This window comes from Carassius carassius, chromosome 35 (assembly GCF_963082965.1).
Source record: "Carassius carassius chromosome 35, fCarCar2.1, whole genome shotgun sequence".
NCBI lineage: Eukaryota > Metazoa > Chordata > Actinopteri > Cypriniformes > Cyprinidae > Carassius > Carassius carassius.
In genome coordinates, this window is record NC_081789.1 from 23,588,882 (window position 1) to 23,611,453 (window position 22,572).

Consider the following 22,572-nt stretch of genomic DNA (forward strand, 5'->3'; position numbering starts at 1 on the left):
GGCATCACTAATAATGCAGTTTATATAGGAAACATTGACATGGTTTGACATACCGGCCCATGGCAGCTTGGCATCCCATTCAGGATCTGGCATTCAGGGTCACATTCCAAACACACATTCTCTGACATGTACTCACGTGGGTCTCTGTAGAAACATAGAGAATACAACAGCAAACAGAGGTGAAAAACATTCCTGGAGTAAAAGGAAAATAGTCTTGTGGGCAGTGCACCGACACATAACACTGTTGTGTCCCGAGTTTGAATCCCAACTCAAGGACCTTTCCTCATCCTGCTCCCCCTATCTCTCTCACACTTTCCTTCCTGCCAGTTCTGATCTTTCCTATGGTAAAAATGGCAAAAATTCCTGAAAAGAAAATTGATTTTTAAAAATAACTTTGAAGGCGGCTCTACTGTGAGCTATGACTTTGTTAATTAATGGTAAATGGTTTTAATGATGTCATCAAGACTATCTTGTCAAAATACTTAAATATCATTAAGTATTATACACCTTGTAGCTGTTTTTTTTGGTTCGTGGCTTATAAGGCTTTAAAAAAAAAACTGTCATTAATGCAAGAGTTTTCTGACACTGTATAGACAGAATGCAATTGAAATGTTCAAGGCCCTGAAAAGTAGTCTTGTTTGACATCAGTGGTTCAAGCGTAATTTTATGAAGCTACGAGAATACGTTTTGTGAACAAGGTTCCCCTGCTGTCTATGCAGGGCAAGAAAGCTGTTGGATTTCAACAGAAATATCTCAATTTGTGTTCCGAAGATGAATTAAGGTCTTATGGGGTTGGAACGACATGAGGGTTAGTAATTAATGACAGAATTTTAATTTTTGGATGAACTATCCCTTGAATAATGTCTTTTTTTTTCTTTTAATCCCTATGGGAAAATGGGCTGCACTAATGCACTCTATTAAGAGAAGTAGCCATATGTAAACCCATGCATCTGATAATATCTAAAAGATTCACATTAAATGCATTACTTTAACCATTAATAGACTTTCTGTTATTTTTGATTCAGTATCATCTGTCAATGTTGCACTAGAAAATGAGCAGCAAATAACCTTGTTCCGTTGACTCTCTGTTGGACACTCACCCATCCAACAAGTTGCAGTGGCTGACACAGCGCCCCCTACGGCTGACATGCTGGCAGGAGACGCACATGGACGGCCCTGGACCCCAGCAGCCTTCCTCTCCACACATACTATCACAGGTACTGTTCTGCTGCTCTGAAGAGCACACAAGAGCTTTTTTTTGATTATACGAACTCTGTGACCTCACATGATCTAAACTGCTGGCCAACTTATAAATTGCGTAAAGATAAAGACAAAAAATATTTGAATCCAGTCCCATACCACATCTGTGCATTGCTGCATTGTTTCCAGTTCGTATGTGCTGGTTCACTGATCTGAACAGCTTCAGCCAATAGCTGCCTTCAACGTAACAGAGGCTGGGATTGTTCTTGATCACCACGTCACCATCACTGATCTCCTTCAGTGAACGGAGGCCGAGATGATCCAGGTGTGGTATGTTCAAAGCTGCAAAACTGACGGTGCCACTGCATTTAAAAGTGAAAAAAGTGAAGTGTTCAATTCCTGCCGGCCCGGGACTCGAACTCACAACCTTTCGATTGGGAGTCCGACTCTCTAACCATTAGGCCACGACTTCCCCTCCATTTATAAGAGAGGTAAAGACAGAAACACTGTTTAAAGGTGAAAAGTATCTTTTTTCCATGATAAAAACATAATATGCAAAGAAAACTAGTTATTTGTTAGTTGACATGATGAAACTCACTGTTGTTTAGTTCTTCCTCTGATGATCTCCAGGTTTTCAAAGGGACTGAGGGAACTGAGGTGTTCAGGCCAGTCTTGGATTAACAGAAACCCTGAGAAAAAAATTGCTCAGTATGCTAAATAAGGCTTTAGACAAAGACAAATGCCATTCATATGCCAAGATAATGTATATTTAAGTATATGTAAATAATGTATATTTATACAACTAAAACAATATATATATATATATATATATATATATATACCGTCAAGTGATTAATCGCATGAAAAATAATAGTTTTTGTTTACATAATATAAGTATACTGTGTGTATTTATTATGTATATATAAATACAAACACATAGACAAACACATTCATATATTTATGTATGAAATATAAGAATATAAATATATAAATGCATATGTAAACATATGTAAACATAAAAGCACATGTAAACATTTTCGAAATATATAGTGTGTGTGTATTTATATATACCTAATAAGTGTGTGTGCTCTTGTTTTTGTGACATATCAGGACACAACTCTGTATAATGACATGGGTATGACACAGGTATTACAAGGAGAGGGTGACTTATGAGGACATAACCCATGTCCCCATTTTTCAAAACGCTTATAAATCATACAGAAAGAGTTTTTTTGAGAAAGTAAAAATGCACAAAGTTTCCTGTGAGGGTTAGGGTTAGGTGTAGGGTTGGTGTAGGGCAATAGAATATACAGTTTGTACAGTATAAAAACCGTTACGCCTATGGAATGAACACACTTTTCACAAAAACAAACGTGTGTGTGTGTGTGTGTGTGTGTGTCTCCCTGGAGCACAAAACCAGTCTTAAGTTGCTGGGGTATATTCATAGCAATAGCCAAAAATACATTGTATAGGTGAAAATAATTTATTTTTCTTATGCAAAAATCATTACGATATTAAGTAAAGATTATGTTCCATGACAATTTTGTACATTTTCTACTGTAAAAATATTAAAATTAAATTGTTTATTAGTAATATGCATTGCTAAGAACTTAATTTGCAGAACTTTAAAGGCAATTTTCTCAGTATTTGTACCCTCAGATTCAAGATTTTCAAATAGTTGTATCTCCGCCAAGTATTGTCCGATCCTAACAAAACATACATCAGTGGAAAGCTTATTAAATCATTATATTGAGAAATTGACACTTTAAAAAAAAAAGGTTTTGTGGTCCAGGCTCACACAGACAGACGGACAGACAGACAGACATATAGTTTACCTGAAATTTCCTTCACTGTTTTGAAATAGTCAAGTTTTGCAGGGTCCATGCTTGGAGTATTTGTAAAAATATCCCTTGAAAAGTGTTAAAAAGTAAATATTTATAACATTAGATTAAACGTATAGCTTAAAAAAAACAAGGTTGAATGATTTAGTCTGAAAGTAGACCATAGAATCTCACCCTTGAAAAGTCATCTGCATTATTGTAATGTGGCCATTTATTTTGGTGCAGTTGATAAATGAATCAATGTTGGTTGCGTTGACTGCGATGGTGTTAACAAGGGTTCCCGTTCCAAGACCATTACAGACTGAAATAAAACACATTCAAATGATTTAACATTTATTAGATATCTGTGTCTGTACATGTGTCAGAAACAACACTCTTAATTAATTAATGACATTGCAGACCTTTCGGGCACAAGCCATCACATTGTTTGCACTTCCTTATTCCGTTCTCCTCCACTTCATGCATGTTACTGCTGCAGGTTCGAACACAGGCACCATGATCGGTTACCACAAAGTTATCTGCAGCAGATAGAGGCGTTTGCAGTTATCTTTCAGATAAGTATAGATGCTTTATCTCCTACATGTTTCTCCTTAAATCAAAAAAGCACAAACGAGTTATTGACATATAGTATAGATCTGTGAAATTAACATTATATATAGCTCAGATGATCTGGTCTTGAGAGAATTTGAGAAAAAAAAGAGATCTCTGAATTTTGACTGCAGACTTGTTTCTTAACATCTGTTTGAGACCTTGTTGACATCTCTTCTGTGACTCTAGAGGAGACACGTGTGAGATAACTGATGTTCATATATTATATTTATGAATAGTTACACAATTTATTTTAGGTCTAAAGCAGTATTTTTTTGAGTTTACCTAAAATAAACCTCAGAGAACGTACAGTAGCTCTTTGTTTACACAGTGCATAACCTTTGGGTGTGTATTTGTTTTCATAATTGGCTAAAGACCAATGTTATCTTTGTCTCTAGAAAATTTTGGTGGTTGTTATGCACAATAGCAACGAGCCAGTATGTCTCCATGACTTTTGGGGCTCTTATATTGTACATACTAAAAGTTTATAATGAAAATAATTAGTGAACTAATAACTTAGTTTATTTTAGTATTTTCAGATGCATGAAAACCAAACTTACATGGGCATTTCTTCACACAGGTGGCTCCAAAGTTATACTTCCCTTCAGGGTTGGGAACGAGTTGGTGAGTGTTGGGGTCGTACAGCATAAGACGTGGACACGCATCCTTGCACGTCCCATTATCCTGGAAGTCTCTGCAGGACTGCAGAAAAAGAGGCCCTACACTGTCAGCTTACAAAACATTTGCTCCCTACTGATGATTAAAATGTAAATTAAAAAAAAAAAATCATAAAAAATGATCAAAATTTGAATTTGGCTTTATGAAAATATTGTAAATTAAAATATCTAATAAAATATATATTAATATTAATTCAAATAAATTCTGACATTTTAAATGTTAAGAGTATAAATCCTAAAACACATTTTCTTTGTAGGTTGAACACGATCAGTAGATAAGCATCAATACTTCATTTAAAACGTTAGATCTTTATGTCAGCACGACTTAGCATGTGTTTTAGGTATTTTCCTAAAAAAGTTTTGGAAAGCGCTCCACTCACCAGACAGTCTGTTGGTCGGGGTCCGGTGCAGCCTGCAGCGCAATGGTCACTGCAGCAGTCGATGGGTTTGGGACCCTTGCACCTCCGTGAGCACTGCTCTGCACAGTTCAGCCGAGTAACTGACAGTGAAGGTGAAAGAACATTTGTTAGGACGTACTGTAGTTCACACATATATATTGCTTTGGAGGATTATATATACAACTGAATTTACAGGTCTGGCAGTTCTCTGGTCCTGGAGCCCAACACGATCCATTAAAGCACCCTGAGTCACATCGTCTGCCTGAGGTATGAAAGAAATTGTTTGTTTTATTATAAAAGAAATTAATTAATACATAATTTAAGAATTTATAGACATATATAGTTACACTACCACCTAAAATACACTACCATTCAAAACATTTAAACAACAGAATTATTGTGAGAAATTATTACAGTAAAAAACTGTTATCTATCTTAATACATTTTAAAATATAATTAATTCCTGTGATTTTTAGCATCATTACTCCAGTTTTCCGTGTCACATGATCCTTCAGAAATCATTATGATATGCTGGTTTGTTGCTCGAGAAACATTTATTATTATTATCAGTTTAGAAACCAGTTGAGCTGCTCCATATTTTTGTGGAAACCATGCTACTTTTTTCAGAATTTGGTCATGAATATACAGTACATTTTTGTACATTTAAAATTGAAATTATATTATTATATATATTATATATGAATTTATAAATGTCTTGAGTATCACTTTTTATAAATTTCATGCATCCTTAAAAAAAAAAATCATACTAACCTCAAACTTTTGAATGGTTGTGTATATTGCATGATTTACTGTATACTTACACTGAGGGTCAGTTCCTCCTGACACATTCACGTCACTGTTATTCTGCACAATGTCCAACCACTGTATGGTCTCCACATTGCAAAGCAAAGGATTGTGGGCTATTTTAACTCCACCTTTAAGAATTTCTGCCAGATGAAGAGGGAAAAAATATTATCTGCCACTATAATTAATAGAAAATGTGACTTTATATACATATTGCATGCTGTATTCAACACACTTTAGTGCCTGTGGATGCATAATTCTTCATTTGTACTGTAAGTCGCGTTGAATAATAGCATCTGCTAAATGAATAAATATAAATGCTTTACCTGTGAGGCTTCTCAGATGCAGCTGCCGGAGGCCGCTGATGATGCTGTAGTTCTCGACAGACTCATTCCTGTGGAAGTTTGCCACCACAGCAAGGCCGTACTTGCCATCGAAGAGAGAATGTCCTCGAATGAGGCGCAGGTTTTCCAGGGGTATTACATCCACATAGTTTATTCCTATTAGCACGTAGCCACCAACTTCTTCAATGCTCTATGAAAGAAAGAATATTTTAGTCAGGTCTTCAGACTTCAAACAATAATTATCAGTTGGTTAAAGGTTTAACCAATCAGTTGTATATAACTAATGATCTAGTGTCATAATTGCTATATTTATTATACTGGTGTGTTGTGTCACTTACTCTGAGAAAGGAGAGGTTGTGGTACTCCTGAACGTTGGTTATCTCCAGGTTCTCCAGCACGACCGTGCAGTTACTGTACATCCGCACCATGGATCTATAGTGATCGTCTGGCTGTGCCAGCAAAGTCAGCTTATTATTGGTTCCCTGACATACTGGAGAATAAAGCAGAGGTGAAATCAATATTCGGTAGTTAAGGTTTATCACTTTATATATATATTTATATGATAGAACATGCACAAAATAAGCATGCCCAAAAGTCTGGAATAATCAAGGAGAAGTCAGTAAGAAGTCTATTCTGCACCCTAATGCTGTATTTAATTACAAACTTATTATATTACTGTTTTTACTGTATTTTTCATCAAATACAGTAAATGCAGCCTTGGTGAGCAGATGCTTCTTTCAAAAACATAAAAAAATAAATAAATAAATAAAAACATTATTACAAAACTTGGGACTAGGGACGGATTTTTGTAATACTCCAGATATTCATTTTCATCTCAAGCTGTTAATTATAGTCTTGGAAATTAAATGCTTTTGTCCGTTTAGGCATGTATCAGTTTTGTGACTAAATCATTTCTAATAAGGTGCTATATTTCATAGGAAATCTAGATAATTTATAAAAATAATGTTTTGAATTAGCTGAAATTGAAAAACTTGAATAAACCTCATTCAAGTGTGTCCAAACTTTGGACAGGTATAGCGTACAGTATATCAGTCTCTTTGGAAGGGATCACATTGGTTATCAGTCAATCCTATTATTATTAGATTTTTAAATTTCTCTGTAATCAACATTTTATTTAACTGTATTTACTTTTATTAGTCTTTAATTAGCCTGATTGTATGTTTATTTCACATTTAGTATACATTTGCAGTCATCTAACACTCACTTTAATCCTCGCTTTATTTTTCAAAAATGAATTATGTATTTTCTCTGTTAATGTAATATTTTGTTTCAGAATAAAAATCCCTTTTTCATACTGTACATTTTAATGTTATCATGCTTAAATTAACTACTTTTTAGTATTTATTTTTTATTTGTTTACACAAAATAAAAATGTTTTAATATCTTCCATTTATTTGGTTATCTGCCATAACACGAACATTATTATCAGCTTGTCAACTGATCCATCATTCGGCAATATGATATGACTGTAAAAATTAAAATGAATAGGGAGTATCAGTTAATTTGGAAAAATGAGTAGAAGTGTTTTTAGTCACATTAGCATGCACTTACCCAAATAACTACCAAACAACACCATGGACCTCTGAACTAAACTAACAGTAATATCTGGCTATTCCACAGGTCAAAATATCTTATTTTGTGTTCCACAAGAAAGAAAAGTCACTCAAGTTTGAAATTATATGAGGGTGAGTAAATGATGAGAGATTTTCCATTTTTGGGTGGATTATCCCCTTAAGACATGGCTTACAGCAATTCCTCATGCAAGCAAACTCCAGCATTCTCCATTCTTTGCTCATACATTTCATTGCTCACAGTAACATGAGCTCATCTCATGCACTGAACAGATAATATTCTACTTATAGCCATCAATTCTATTAACTACATAACTATTTCAACAGAGTTCTACTTTCTAAACACTGAGATTCAGTAAGTCTTCATTATACTTATTATTACATATTTTCAGGGACGTGCACAGACATTTTGAGGGGCAGGGGTTCAAGTGAAATAAAGGGCACTTCTCCTAATTAGTTTTTTTTTTTTTTTTTAAACAAAAAAAAAAAGTGAAAGTGAAGTGACATTCAGCCAAGTATGGTGACCCATACTCAGAATTTGTGCTCTGCATTTAACCCATCCAAAATGCACACACACAGAGCAGTGAACACACACACACACACTGTGAGCACACACCCGGAGCAGTGGGCAGCCATTTATGCTGCGGCGCCCGGGGAGCAGTTGGGGGTTCAATGCCTTGCTCAAGGGCACCTAAGTCATGGTATTGAAGGTGGAGACAGAACTGTACATGCACTCCCCCCACCCACAATTCCTGCCGGCCCGGGACTCGAACTCACAACCTTTCGATTGAGAGTCCGACTCTCTAACCATTAGGCCACGACTTTTTATATATATATAAAAAGTATATATATATATATTAACGCAACTCTGACTTCCTTTAAAAAAAAAATTAAAAAGTAAATTAATTTTATCTTCCTCAAACTCACGCAATTGTTTCATTTTCAAAAGATGTCTAAAAAATAATCAGTTCACAGAAACCATGGTCTCCTTAGTATTCACTAGGTTTATAGAGCAGCAAAGGAAACATTCCACAATGTGCATGTTTTGAAAACATTTTCTATGCTACTAGTTTCAAGTATATATGAAGAGTTCAGATGCAAAAGCCTCGAAGTGCCATCTGAAATTTTCTTATGAGCTTTTTTTTTCATTATTGAAGGAAATTTCAGATGGCACTTAGAGGATTTTTCATCTGAACTCTTCATATTTAGAATAACCTAAATAACTGCATCAAACAGAGGGGCGTGTTTTACTAATAATTTGTTTATTTTTGCACAAGGCACTACATGGTTTTAATTATTTTGGTGTTATCAGAATACATAACACTTTAAAATTAAACTTACCAAAATAATTGAGTAAAAATTCAATAAAAGCCAATGTCATGTATGTATTTGTGGTGGTATGGAATACTATTTTATAAAGGTTTCGAGGAAATAAAAAAAGTTAAATTACTTAAATAGTTAATTTATAAATATTGTTATTTTTAAAGTTTAATGTTAACTTATTTCTACTCAGTTTTATTTATTAATGTACCAGATGCAGTTACTCAGATTTACTACATTTTTAGAGTGTATCCATCTGTTTGCATCTGTAGATTTCTTCTAAATTCACCAATTTAGATTTCTAAATTTCAGGGGGAAAGACTCTTGATGTAAGTCAATAACTGGGGACGTTCTGTATGCAAATTAGGCGTCAACTAGTTAAAATGCGCACATTTGCATCTAATTGACAGGGAAATGCAGGTAAATAGGATAAACAAAATAACTAAAGCATATCACCTGGTGTTGATATATGCTTATTTTATTAACTTATTTTATTACATGGCTTGGTTGAATTCCAATGTAGACTGTGCGGAGTATAACAGACCGTTGCCATGAAAAACAGAGCATTGCTATGGACTCACAGGATTCTAACCGTAGAGACCATAGACATCATATAGGTAGACGCCCTATTGGCCGCTGGGCGATGAGATTTGCGGCCGTCATCTTGAACCGGTCGTACTCCTAGTTTCGTTGCGTAGCAGCAGTTAAGATACCAGAGCACTGTGCAGCATTTTCCTGTTCTAATCGGCGGACCATCGCAAGTACGGCTCGGGATTACTTTTCACAAGTAAGATTTAACATTACTATTGTACTATTGGTTGTAGTTTGTCCTTAAATCCAGATAATTGAGAAGGAGCAAGGATCTTTGATAGTACTGTACTGAAATCGTAGCTAGCTAACGTTAGTTAGACTATGTAACGTTACCTCCCTCAACTCAAGTGTTTCCCACATAACTTACTATTACTATTCAGATCAGAAAGACGTTCGAAAAAGCACTTGTTAGACGCACGAAACTCACTTTTAGCGTTAGGTAACGTTAAGTGCCTATTACCAACACAATCCAATCTGAAGTTAATACATACATTGTTCGACAGAACATAATAACTGTTATTTGTGTTTGGGCACGTGATATCAGAAAGTAATGTATATTAAGGTTGCTTTGTTCATATTTTCTCTGTTCTGTAAAGTGTATTTGAGTACTGTGTAAAGCGCTATATAAATATGTATTATTTGTATTCTTATTATAAGGTGCTGAGAACTGCAGAGAGGTTGATCCGCCAGGCTTCAGCAATACAAGCTCCTAAGGTGTCAACAGTCACTGAAGAGAGAGTGTGTGTGTGTGTGTGTGTGTGTGTGTGTGTGAGATGGAGGGAGGGAGAAGAGTGTGTGTGTGTGTGTGTGTGTGTGTGTGTGTGAGAGAGAGAGAGAGAACCAGAGAGAGTGTCACAAATTATAATTAATTGTTTCTTCAACTTATTAAAATATCTTATTTTACTGCAACTATCTGTTTCTGCTTCTTTATCATATTTATAGTGTGTGATTTATAAATATTCTACCTCACATATTTAGATTTTGGGCGTCTGGTCAGATATCAGAATATAATATGTAACTGTAAAGCCTATTATGAATATTAAAATACACTGAATGTGTCCTGTATCATAGCTGCATGAATGAACTTTACAGCAAAAGAACCCGCGTCAAAATCAGTAAGGTATTCAGATATGATATTGAGATATGATTAATTTAATACGCTGACAGCTCATTGCACCTGGCAAACAAGTTACACTGAGTGGAGCTGGCGACCGGTCCAAGATGGCGGCTTTATAAAGGTAAATCAGTAGCAAAACTCGAGAGGTTGAAGATCTGAATGTGAGAACTTGTCATATTAATATTTGTATTTGTAAGTTAAAATTTACATTCATGGCTCTGATGTGAAGAGTTGAATCTTTCAATTTGCACACACAGACAATGATCAAAACACCCGTGTTTTGAATTGGAAGTTGTAGATTAATAGTTACAAATGTGTAGAATTACATTCACACAAAGAAAATGACATATACACATGTTTACGACATATTTACTTTTGCACTTTACTTCAGTTTCGCTGCACAACGTCAAGTCGGCACTTACAACCTCTCAGATCTGGAAGTACAAGTTCAAATCCTAGCGCTCTGACTTTTGCTACTCTTTTTGCGGTATTCTGTTGCAAAACTCACTTGTGCACTTGTATATGCAGATGTGAGAGAGCAGAGCTGGGGGCGGGGCTTTGGTGCGAATGAGAACATTTTATTGGTCGATGCCCGACCAATGAACAACGCCAATTGTTTTCACTGAATATCCTTAGCTTTGACAGGATTTTAAGACACTGCATTCATTTTGCCATTCAGGTATTATCTAGTAGACAAATAATGCAACATATTTTATATGTATATCCCACTGCATATCACTCTACCAGAGTTGCAATATAATGCTGTTTTTATTATTTTTATGTTTTGTAAAAATAATTTTAACATCTTCATTGGGTTAAATTCCTAATTTGCTTGTCAGTAGTGAACCTTTTTAAATGCAACATTATTATTATTATTTTTTTTTTTTTTATAAAATCGAGTGTCTAAATGTACATTAAACAGTAAAACCTAAAAAAATAAGCACTTATGACCAGAAATACTGTTTTGAGCAACTAGTAGAGCTAAATACATGTATTTATTAAACATCAACAAGGCCATCTAGTGTTTAAGCAATGGAATTGCATATGAATATTATCTTTCTGGCCACCAAATGCCTCTAATTTAAAGCGTGCCTCTTTGCACTGGAATTTAAACCTAAATACTACAGTTATTGTAGTTTAAATAATAACCATATTAGAAAATGTTATATTTCAAATGGTCATTCATGAATCATAATTATTGCGCATATTATTTAGTACCATGATCTCTTCAAATTAACTAAACATGACTGAGTTAACATTCAGTACAGTTATTTTATTGGTTAAAAGTTACACTTAATTGTTTAGTCACATTTAACTGCCAAGGAGGAGTATGAGAACATAATGCTGTTCCATTTTCCAGTATAAATTGCTATTATAACGCATAGTCATCAGTCAACGCAGTTATCCATGCATAATCAATGCACTTTTTGTGTTACAAATTACTAGAAATCGCTGCAAATATAATAAAACTGCTGTCTGTCCCAATTAATACATTTCAAGCGTATTGACAAAACGTTTTGTTTAGTACTATTGATAGCTCCATGAACCACGTGACCGCGTGGCGGTGAGATCAAAGCATGCTTTGGTACAGCGAGTTTACTCTGCAATATGCAGTGGGATATACATATAAAATATGTTGCATTATTTGTCTACCAGATAATACCTGAATGGCAAAATGAATGCAATGTCTTAAAATCCTGTCAAAGCTAAGGATAGTCAGTGAAAACAATTGGCGTTGTTCATTGGTCGGGCATCGACCAATAAAATGTTCTCATTCGCACCAAAGCCCCGCCCCCAGCTCTGCTCTCTCACATCTGCATATACAAGTGCACAAGTGAGTTTTGCAACAGAATACCGCAAAAAGAGTAGCAAAAGTCAGAGCGCTAGGATTTGAACTTGTACTTCCAGATCTGAGAGGTTGTAAGTGCCGACTTGACGTTGTGCAGCGAAACTGAAGTAAAGTGCAAAAGTAAATATGTCGTAAACGTGTGTATATGTCATTTTCTTTGTGTGAATGTCATTCTACACATTTGTATCTATTAATCTACAACTTCCAATTCAAAACACGGGTGTTTTGATCATTGTCTGTGTGTGCAAATTGAAAGATTCAACTCTTCACATCAGAGCTGTGAGTGTAAATTTTAACTTACAAATACAAATATTAATATGACAAGTTCTCACATTCAGATCTTCAACCTCTCAAGTTTAGCTACTGATTTACCTCCATAAAGATGGCGGCTCCACGGCTCGTTCGTGCCAATAGGCAGTAGCGTTCGATGGGGCGTCTACCTATATGATGTCTACGGTAGAGACGGAGCGGACTATTTTCTTTAGCGGAAGCAATACAATCGGGGGAGAGGGAGCGCTTCAGAACTCCTGACCTGATATTTAGATACTATATTACAATAAATATATTTGTTTGACAGGGAAGCTGTGTGCAAACAGAAATATATATTATTTTTCAAAAATAAAAAAAAAAGCATCCCAGAAAAAAGGGCACTTTCTCTCCAGGAATAAAAAGGGCAGGGGCCCAAGCCCCCTTTCATGTCTATGTGTGCACGTGCCTGCATATTTTACATAGTTTGCTCTTCTATTCATGAAAACCGGGTACTTTCCAGAACTCATTGTGAATGTGAAAGCTACAGTGGAAAACAAGCACTTGTTTCATCTCTGCAGTCTCTCTGCTGTCATGCAGGTGTTGAATTCCTGCAGTCATCGTTATGTGTATCGTCTCCTGCAGAAGAGCGAATTCTAGGGGCGGGAACACCGCGATCAAGAATGTGGTGAACTGAGGGTGAGATACAAGTATTGCACACAATTGTTGCTCAACTTGAGAAATCTAGAATTCTTGCCTGCCACGTGCAAGACATGCAGTTTGTGTTTCCAAATAGTGCTGGTAACAATTCATCTATTCCCCCGCATGGATCAATAAAGTGTGAGGCCAGGGAACTTGTATTTTTTTTGTGACTGTGTTCCTGTTATGCTTTCTGCCTATACAGCACTTAAAATCATTTAAGGCAAAAAGTAGCCACATGATTGTGTTCTGTAATGCACTTACATCGTGACACAATTATGTGTTTCCACTCACGTCTTTACTGCTTGTCTAATTACAAGATGGAATTTAATTATTTTCAAAATTATTATGTACAAATTGTTTAACATAAGAAATGTTTTAGCACATGCAGTAATTAATATCAACCAAGAAATGTTGTAAAATGATACCCAATGCATTTAGCTAATGTTAACAAACTGAACTTTGTTTGTAAATTATACTTCAATATAATTACAAAAGATTATTTTGCCATATATTTTTGTGTCAGGTACAGTATTTTATGATTACTAGTGCAGAGATTCACAACTTTTTTTTTTTTTTTACTCAAAGACCCACCATTTTCAAAGACAATATTTAAAGGCCCCCAAGATATTTCCTGTATTCTGCTGTAATAACTTGTTATTCACTTAATAACTGACTTGACTTTATTTAATAAGGGGTGCTATTTGTGAGTTGTTGCCAATAGTGTGTTCCAATTTAGTCTCCTAGAGTCCCTATTTCAGCAATGCATTAGAAGACAGCTGCCTATGTAGACAGCAAACAGACAGTCAGCTCACTAGTCTTTGGAACCATGTTTTGTTGTAAAAACTCAAATATTCCACAACATTGATATGGGGTTGAATATTTGGCTGCATGTTTATTCTGTCTTAAAGGGTTAGTTCACCCAATAATCAAAATTATGTCATTAATGACTCACCCTCATGTCGTTCCAAACCCGTGAGACCTCCGTTTATCTTTGGAACACAGTTTAAGATATTTTAGATTTAGTCCGAGAGCTCTCAGTCCCTCCATTGAAGCTGTGTGTACGGTATACTGTCCATGTCCAGAAAGGTAAGAAAAACATCATCAAAGTAGCCCATGTGACATCAGAGGGTCAGTTAGAATATTTTGAAGCCTCGAAAATAAATTTTGGCCCCAAAAATAGCAAAAACTACGACTTTATTCAGCATCTTCTCTTTTTTCTAATGCGTTTAAAATAATTCAGTTCGATTTGGTGAACTGGTTCAAAAAGATCCGGTTACATCGAATGATTCGTTCGTGAACCGGATATCACAAACTGCTTTGTTTTGAAGCGCAGCACCCCTGGGCAGCGCACATGAAAGGTTCTTCCATTTTTGCTAGAGTTGCATTTTTAAATCTTTGGCATTATAGTTCTACCTCTGATCCTGTGACGTGAGAGGGTCAGGAAGAACAAACACTGTCAAGACATGCAGCTCTTGCATAAATTACCTTCTGAAAATCCAGCATGTCTAAAGTCATCAGGGTTATGACAAGAAAAATATTAATAGATGTCAAAAACGGAAGAAATAATCAAGCGTTACTGGCTTTTTCAGATCTCTGCTCTAGGGCAGATTTCAAATATAGATTAGGAACATGAAGTAGATTTAAGTTTTAACCCTTAACGTTCACTTCGCAAGTCCTTAAAATGTGAGCTGTTTTTTACAGGCGGATGTTCAGCAGCACTGCCTGAGGCATGAGCCTGAACCATGGGATGTGACTGAACAGGTTGCTCCTTGAAAAAATATTTATGGAGGAATATCTTAACTCACATCAGTCTTACTATGAGGAACTGTGGAACAGCATTCTGACTATGTAAAACTTGAGTGTTTTATCTTTTGCAACTGATGCAAACCATGCACAAGGGTTATCAGGATCTTATCAATGCAAAGAAACACAAGACTTGAGAAGGACAATGCAATGAAATAAATCAACCTGTCACTGCCTTAGTGACAGTACCAGCAGCATGTGACGAAAACAAAACCACCTTCCTCATTTGTAGCCCCAAAATAGTTTGGGGTCAGGAAGAAATTAATACTTTTATTCAGCAAGGATGCATTTATTTCAAAAGTGACAGTAAAGATATTTACAAGGTTACAAAAGATATCAATTTCAAATAAACTAACTTATTTATCTAATTAAAGTTATCAAAAAAAAAAAAAGTAACTCAATTGTTTTCAATCTGTTTCTTGAAATGTTTCTTAAACAATAATGCAAAATGTTTCCTGAAGGATCTGTGACACTGAAGACTGGAGTAATCATGCTGAAATTCAACTTTGCATTACAGGAATAAATAACAATTTTAGTCAAACAGAAAATAATATTTCAAAATTCTACTGTTTTAACTGTATTTTTGATCAAATAAATGCATCCTTGGTGAGCATAAGATGCTTTTAAAAAAGATAAATAAAAAAAGAGGTGTATGCTTTCTAAGAAACATCTTTCAGGTATGGCTTTTCTTCTTAAGTACAAGGATGCACAAGGATGTGAAAAATAAAAATGATCGATTAATTAGGAGATATTCTGGGATCATCTTTTCAAGGCTGTCTATGAATATAACCTTTTTTTAACAGGCCATGCATTTGTTCCCATGCTTGTTTTTTCACAGTTTCCTTGGCTCTTTTTTTTCTAATGCATCATTTTTTAGATATTTTTTGGATGACTATAACAATAAAGGTAAAATATTAAGAGTATATCTTCCTGTAACTTTATTACCTTTTTTTTAATGAAGCAACATAAATGAATGTGGCTTTTGAAATCTGTTCAGTGATGCTTTTGCTTATTATATGGCTATAAGTAATATTAATTTTTTAGAAAACATCTTTGCATTTAGGAGTCTACTGTAATTTCATGATATAATGACATAATTGCACAGTGTTACAGTATATCTATAGTTTACATTTTGGGCTATAACCCAAATGCACTATAACCTTGTTTTCCAGGAGATGACTATATATGGATGTTGGTGACTAAGTTTGACTGTGGACAGACAACAGGGTTGACTCTGTTTGTAGAGTAAGTTTGCACTATTGCAAAAAGTATTGATCCACATGAGCAGAAAAAGTCAACAGCATTTGTCATAACGCATCCTGTTTTCCATCTGAACGACTTTCCTGGAATACACCTAAAGGGAAGCCAAATGGGTTGGTGCATGTGCTATGCCTTTACTGGAAATATGTAAATGTGTTTTGCCTGAGAAACCAAATTTTCATCTTAAATGTCTGATTTGTCCATTAACGTTGATTTTGAACTTATTAGAAAAACCTATTTTCCAAGGTTGAGGCTACTATATGTTTCACACATGTGATATACTGATTTTATTGTACAGGATATAATGCAATGACACTCTTGTTGTATTTAATGTCCAAAAAAGCACAAAAAAAGATTTAAATGGTATACACACTTAAAAATAAAGATGCTTCAAAAGGTTCTTCACATCAATGCCATAGAAGAACCATTTTTGGTTCCACAAAGAACCATTCAGTCAAAAGTTCTTTAAAGAACCATCTCTTTCTTCCATTTTTCTTATATTCTGAAGAACCTTCTATCGCCACAAAGAACCTCTTGTGAAACAGAAAGGTTTGTCGGAAGGTTCTTTATGGAAACATTTACACAAAAATGTTCTTCTATGGCACCATGAAGCACCTTTATTTTTAAAAGTGTCTGTTTAAATATTCTTCAATAGCAAAATAAATGGTTATCAATTTGCGAGCAGAAGTTCCACATGATTGTGCTTCTTACATCTTCTGTTTCTCTTTAGCCTGCAATAGAGTATCTATAAGTTCACTGTTGTCACCCTAAATGAGAGACATGTGGATAAAATACCGTCTAACTGAATTGTAGTAAATACAATTTACAGCGTGAGACAGAGACATCTCGCTCCATGACTATGTGCTTTTTCAACAGGGTCTGTCTAATCAAATAAGCAACATATTGTCTATTTGTGACCTCTCCATCAAAATTCAACCATTGTATGAATTCAGCTCTTTGTCTATGGGATGATTTGCTGACTGCAGAAGTAAAAGGGTGGCATGATCCCTGCATTTGGTAAACAACATAAGACATGCATTTTAGTAAATTCATATATTTTGTTGAAGAAGACAAAAATCGGTTTTAAATGGTAGGGAGTTGCTATGCCTTTGCCAGGGTGTTTTGGTTGGTTACCGGAGAGTTTATTCTACAGTTTTCTTTTCCACCATGCAAATATACTTATTTGAATGATTAGAAAATAACAGCACACCTTTGAAGAATCCTCATAATTTGAGGTGTCTTCTGTGGCTGCTGTTTTCAAAATAAACACACTAATGTAAAACCTCAAGGCTATGGCCTTGGATTATTATGGTCTGTTAATCCGAAAATCTGTAACAAATCCTTAAAATAAGAATAAAAAGGCATACACTACCATTCAAAAGTTTGGGGTTGGTAAGATTTTTTTATGTTTTTGAAAGAAGCCTCTTCTGCTCACCAAGGCTGAAATAAAATGGTAATATTGTGAAAATATATTACAATTTATAACAGCAACTTCTTGTTTTAATATTTTTTATTTTAATTTATTTGATGCAAGGCTGAATTGTCAGCATTACACCAATCTTCAGTGTCACATGATCCTTCAGAAATCTTTCTAATATGCTGGTTTGCTGTTCAAGAAACATTTCTTATTATTGCCCATGTTGGAAATGTTTTTTATGAACTCTCACCTCTGAAACAAGTCCATTATTAATGGCCAGCGATAACCTCCAAGTTACCTATATGTAAGACTTATTGACAAAATATACTGACATCTCACAGACTAAAATAGATTTTGCTCACATGTTTTAAATTCAAATCTATAAAACGTTTCATACCACTTAGCAGATCAATTTAATTTGAGGCTTAGATGGGTGACAAGAACTATTTTGACATTTTTAACAATAATAGATTGCGGTTATGTATTCATTTGCATTGACTGCATTACTTTCCATCAATTTACCCTTGTAGCTGGTGGTCAGAGAGTGTGATGCATGTAAACAGGAGAGCTTTTCTAGTCTTTAGTATAGCAACAGCAGCCATAGAGACTCTGCATATTTATAAGCCTGCAAAGAGTTTTAAAGACTATTCGATTTAGATCAAATGGTGATGTCTTGACCAAATTACAACAGAACACTGGGTAGAACAAGGACAATAATATCTTTAGTGATTAGTGCTGGAATGTGGACTAAGAGAAAGGATGTTTTTCAGATACAATGTATTTATACCAGCTCATATTAAATGTGACTGATGCATAATGACTGGATATTTCTGAATGTAGCTGAGTTGTTGTTTTGTTGTCATTCTTTTAAAATTCTTATAATCTTGATTATTATAAGTGTTGATGCATAGATTTGCTTTTTGTTTCTCAATTCAACCAATGTTATTCAACACAACACGTTCAGTATGAAATATGTATCTTTGTGTTTGACCACAGATATCTGATATCTTGTGCGGAGTATGTTTCTGACCTAATGGTCTGTAAAAAACAATGCCAAATACATGTTGTGACATAATTTGTCAAACTCTGGGCCTGACTCTGCACGTCGCCGATTGTGAATGATGAAATGTATGTACAAATGCAAGATCTGATAGTGGCGCCGTGTTACCTTACCACGATATGCAGCTTGTCTTTCGATTTATCATATGACATTAATCTTCATCTACGTCAACCGCTTGTCTACCCACATTCAGGATTCACATGAATGGGTGTCATTTCCTTTCCAGTTAAAGGTATAGTTCACTTGAAAATAGTTCACATACCTCCAGTCCATCATTGAAGTAAAAAGCTGCATGTTTGTAATAAATAAATTTAGCATAAATTTTTTTAGTTTTCTTGTATTAATCCATTTTTTCCAGCTAAACTATAAATCCTCTATTGATAATTTTACATTCTCCAGTAAAAAAAGATGTCTCGTCCAAATCAGGAGAGAAGTATGCACAGATTAAGCACCGTTTACAAGTCAAAACAGTCCAAAGCAGTTCTTAACAAATATGTTGGTGGATTTTGATGTGAGACAATACCAGGAGACTGAAGACTTTTTCACTGGAGCAACAATATTATGGATTATAGTATTCTGGCCAAAAGTGACTTGTTTATTTCGATTTGTTTATTACAAACATGCAGCTTTTCACTTCGCAAGATGTTAATTGATGGACTGGAGTCGTTTGGATTATTTGTGGATTATTATGATGCTTTTATTAGCTATTTAAACTCATCTTGGATGACCTGAGGGTGAGTAGATTTTCAGCAAATTTTCATTCTTGGGTGAAATATTACTTTATTGACACTTGATGTCATCAAGACAAAGTAGTTTAAACTAAAGTATCTGCTTTCTAATAACCTTTATTCCAACCTTCTCTCTCTTTTTTTTTCTGCCACAGGCTATGGGAATGAAACCAAGTATGAGATGCCCCGGAGACAATACTGACTGACAGGTTATGCTGACACACTCATACCACTGGCCCATCACTGCAAGGCTTTCCACACTTAAACTGACAGGTCATTAAAGGTGTGTAATTTAACCAAAAAAGACTTGCAAGAAATAACAACTCTTCCATTGGTCACAAAACCGATACTCCCATCTCACACTCGCACCATTGGTGGAGCCAGTGTTGCTGTGCTGGGCTGACTGGGATGATTAAACAAACTGAACAATGTTTTGATAGCATGGCAATGTTTGCACTTCTCAGGAGAAGTCTTGTGCGTGGACAGGAGAGAGTATTTTTTTTTAAGTTAAACACTTCACATTTAAAACCTACAGTTGTGAATAATCATTCACTGTCTGCTTTTTCTTGAAAGTATTGGGCTGTGGCATTCATTTGGTATGATTAATTATATAATGTGCATGAATGCATTTTGGTTGCAAAAGTGATGAAGCAACAATAATGTATTGGCACTGAAGTATATTAATTAAACTGCTTTCTCAGTGGATCAATTATTCATAAAATCTTGTAATTAATTTAAAATTTTTACTGATTGAAACTCCTGGAAAAAATCAAAGGGATGAAGGTTAAATAGATCTTTTAACTTAAATAGATTAAGTTAATTATTAATATTTATCTGCAATACTGAAATGCAAGAAATAACAGGAAGAAGAAAAAAAAAATATAAATCCACAAACACTGCTTTTCCTCACCTAACAGTGCAAGTCTGCATTACCATTTTCAGGCACAATATAATTCAAAATGTATTGTTTTTACTCATCATTTTACGTCATATAATATAAATAATTAACCAACTGTCAGTAAACTGTTAAAAAAAATGCAGATGAAATCTACTAATCGAGTTGTGCCGTCTGCGTCATTGGTTTCTGTGCTGAAAGTATGATCAGAATGTCAGGACAGCACGCATTGTTACTTTTCTGTTTAAAAAGTGTGCTGTTTATCAGATCAAAATCTGACACTCTTAGCCAGCAGTCATACTATAGGTGTACATAAAATTTTATTTTTTATAAAGCGATAAGCCATTTAGAGGTGGATCTCTTCATTTTAGACTGCTTTATATTTGATAATATGCATTTACTTGTTATATTAATGATGCTGCATTATTTTAATGTTACAATTAGCCTACAGATCATTTAAGATTTACAAACCATTTTGTTTTGTTCTTTTGATTTTGATTCCAGTCGTCACTACAGAATCAAAATGTATTTAACCCATTTCTGCCTGGTTTGTTCTGGGACAGTGTTAGGAGCCACCATCTGCTGTTAATTTCTAAACTGGCAAGAAACCTCAAACAGCATGTTAAACACAGTCTGTCCAGGTAGACCAGAGACTGGACCGCAGACTGACGCAGAGGGCCCAGACCCCACTCAGTGGGGCAGCTGTCTAGCGGTACCATCTGCTCCTGTTGAACTCTTGGCCCTCATCCTGTGGTGGTCACCAGTCTCAAAACTTCATCAAGTATTTTTATGTTTCAGATTGAATTATGTTCTTTACATTTTTAGTAACATGAGAGACTCCTGGTCTTGGGGTCACTTGCTGGGGTTAAAGACAAACCTGCAGCTGATGATATGATTAATAATATCACGTCAGTTCTATAATCTCTTCTACCTAATGCTTTTAGATCATTAGTTATTATACATTTAATAAGGAATATCATTAATATTTTAATCATATGCATACTGTAAAATGTAAATAAAATGGATTATTGTGGTATATTTTACTAGAAGATTCTATTTCAGTATTTGTACTTAGAAATTTAATGTTTAATTCCATGTTGCTTGCCATTTATTTGTAATTATCTGTTAAATTTACTAGCATTTTCCTTGTGAAAATTGATTCAAAGTGAATTCTACACCATGTTTTTCAATCTATAGGCTTTATCTGTTTGTTTGTTTGTTTGTTTGTTTACACTGTCAAAGGTGTGGACACATAAGGTAATTTACCTCATTTATTTCCTTCTCCTATTCCCAAACTTCTTATTTGGCACTGTTTTAAAATACATTTTACGTGGATAGACAAAAATACCACTGTTCAAGACGTATATGCGATTTTTGACAGTAAGGTAACTTCACTCACCTTTCCTCTCAGAAGTGGAGCACCACACAGCGCTTATCAGCACTAGACAGGCGATTCCCAATTCACGGAACAGAATTAGCGTCGTAAACTTCATATTCAACAGAAGAATCATTTTAAACCATTATTTTGGTTAGATATTCCAGCAAATGAGCAATATGTAGCTTGTAAGTTAAATCGTTTTCCAGAGGCAGTCCCTTTCAGCTCATGCAACGTGTCTGGTCAGAGCGCGACGCGACGCAACTGAATCACAACGCTCCCATATATTTATTTTGTGTGTGTGTGTGTGTGTGGGTGGGTGTGGGTGTGGGTGTGTGTTAGTAGGCACTTACTGCTTGTGTAATTTCTGTCACCTGACACTAAATGCACCTTATTGTCAATCAAAAGATAGGAAGAGGTTTTGCAGGTTTTTGCAAAATAAAAAAATTGTTTTCGAAAATACAAAAACATTTTTATTGTCAGTTTTTATACGTTTTAATACGCAAATCAAACGTTATTTTACTCTATATGCGCACAACTGCATGCTATTACGTCGCGTATCCCTCATCCAATGCAGTTTTTGCGACTTTTCATTTGTCGGAGTTAGTTTTTTTATACAATGTAATGAAATTACTTATTGCTTGTGAATATAAAATATATACATTTCTCTCAAAACATTATTCAACCCGCATCAAATTTCTTTTTAAGAAGCAAGTATTTTGAAACGTTGTGCATGTCTCTTTGTTAGAAACTGTTATTATTTTT

At 34.9% G+C, this 22,572-nt stretch overlaps 1 protein-coding gene across 1 annotated transcript in view; it reads right to left on the reverse strand.

Moving 5' to 3' along the window:
• The window catches only part of LOC132116273 (melanoma receptor tyrosine-protein kinase-like), a 35,141-nt gene extending 13,061 nt beyond the window's left edge, over window positions 1–22,080 (reverse strand). The window contains exons 1-14 of the mRNA XM_059525035.1: window positions 21,832–22,080; window positions 6,191–6,342; window positions 5,835–6,042; window positions 5,526–5,651; window positions 4,898–4,966; window positions 4,687–4,805; window positions 4,190–4,331; window positions 3,443–3,559; window positions 3,216–3,342; window positions 3,036–3,109; window positions 1,799–1,889; window positions 1,360–1,562; window positions 1,101–1,233; window positions 54–144 (exon numbers count right to left, since the gene is read on the reverse strand). Coding sequence (XP_059381018.1) covers window positions 54–144; window positions 1,101–1,233; window positions 1,360–1,562; window positions 1,799–1,889; window positions 3,036–3,109; window positions 3,216–3,342; window positions 3,443–3,559; window positions 4,190–4,331; window positions 4,687–4,805; window positions 4,898–4,966; window positions 5,526–5,651; window positions 5,835–6,042; window positions 6,191–6,342; window positions 21,832–21,943 — 1,764 coding nt within the window. The 5' untranslated portion in view covers window positions 21,944–22,080. The remainder of the gene's footprint in view (window positions 1–53; window positions 145–1,100; window positions 1,234–1,359; window positions 1,563–1,798; window positions 1,890–3,035; window positions 3,110–3,215; window positions 3,343–3,442; window positions 3,560–4,189; window positions 4,332–4,686; window positions 4,806–4,897; window positions 4,967–5,525; window positions 5,652–5,834; window positions 6,043–6,190; window positions 6,343–21,831) is intronic.
• Window positions 22,081–22,572: the final 492 nt, after the last annotated feature.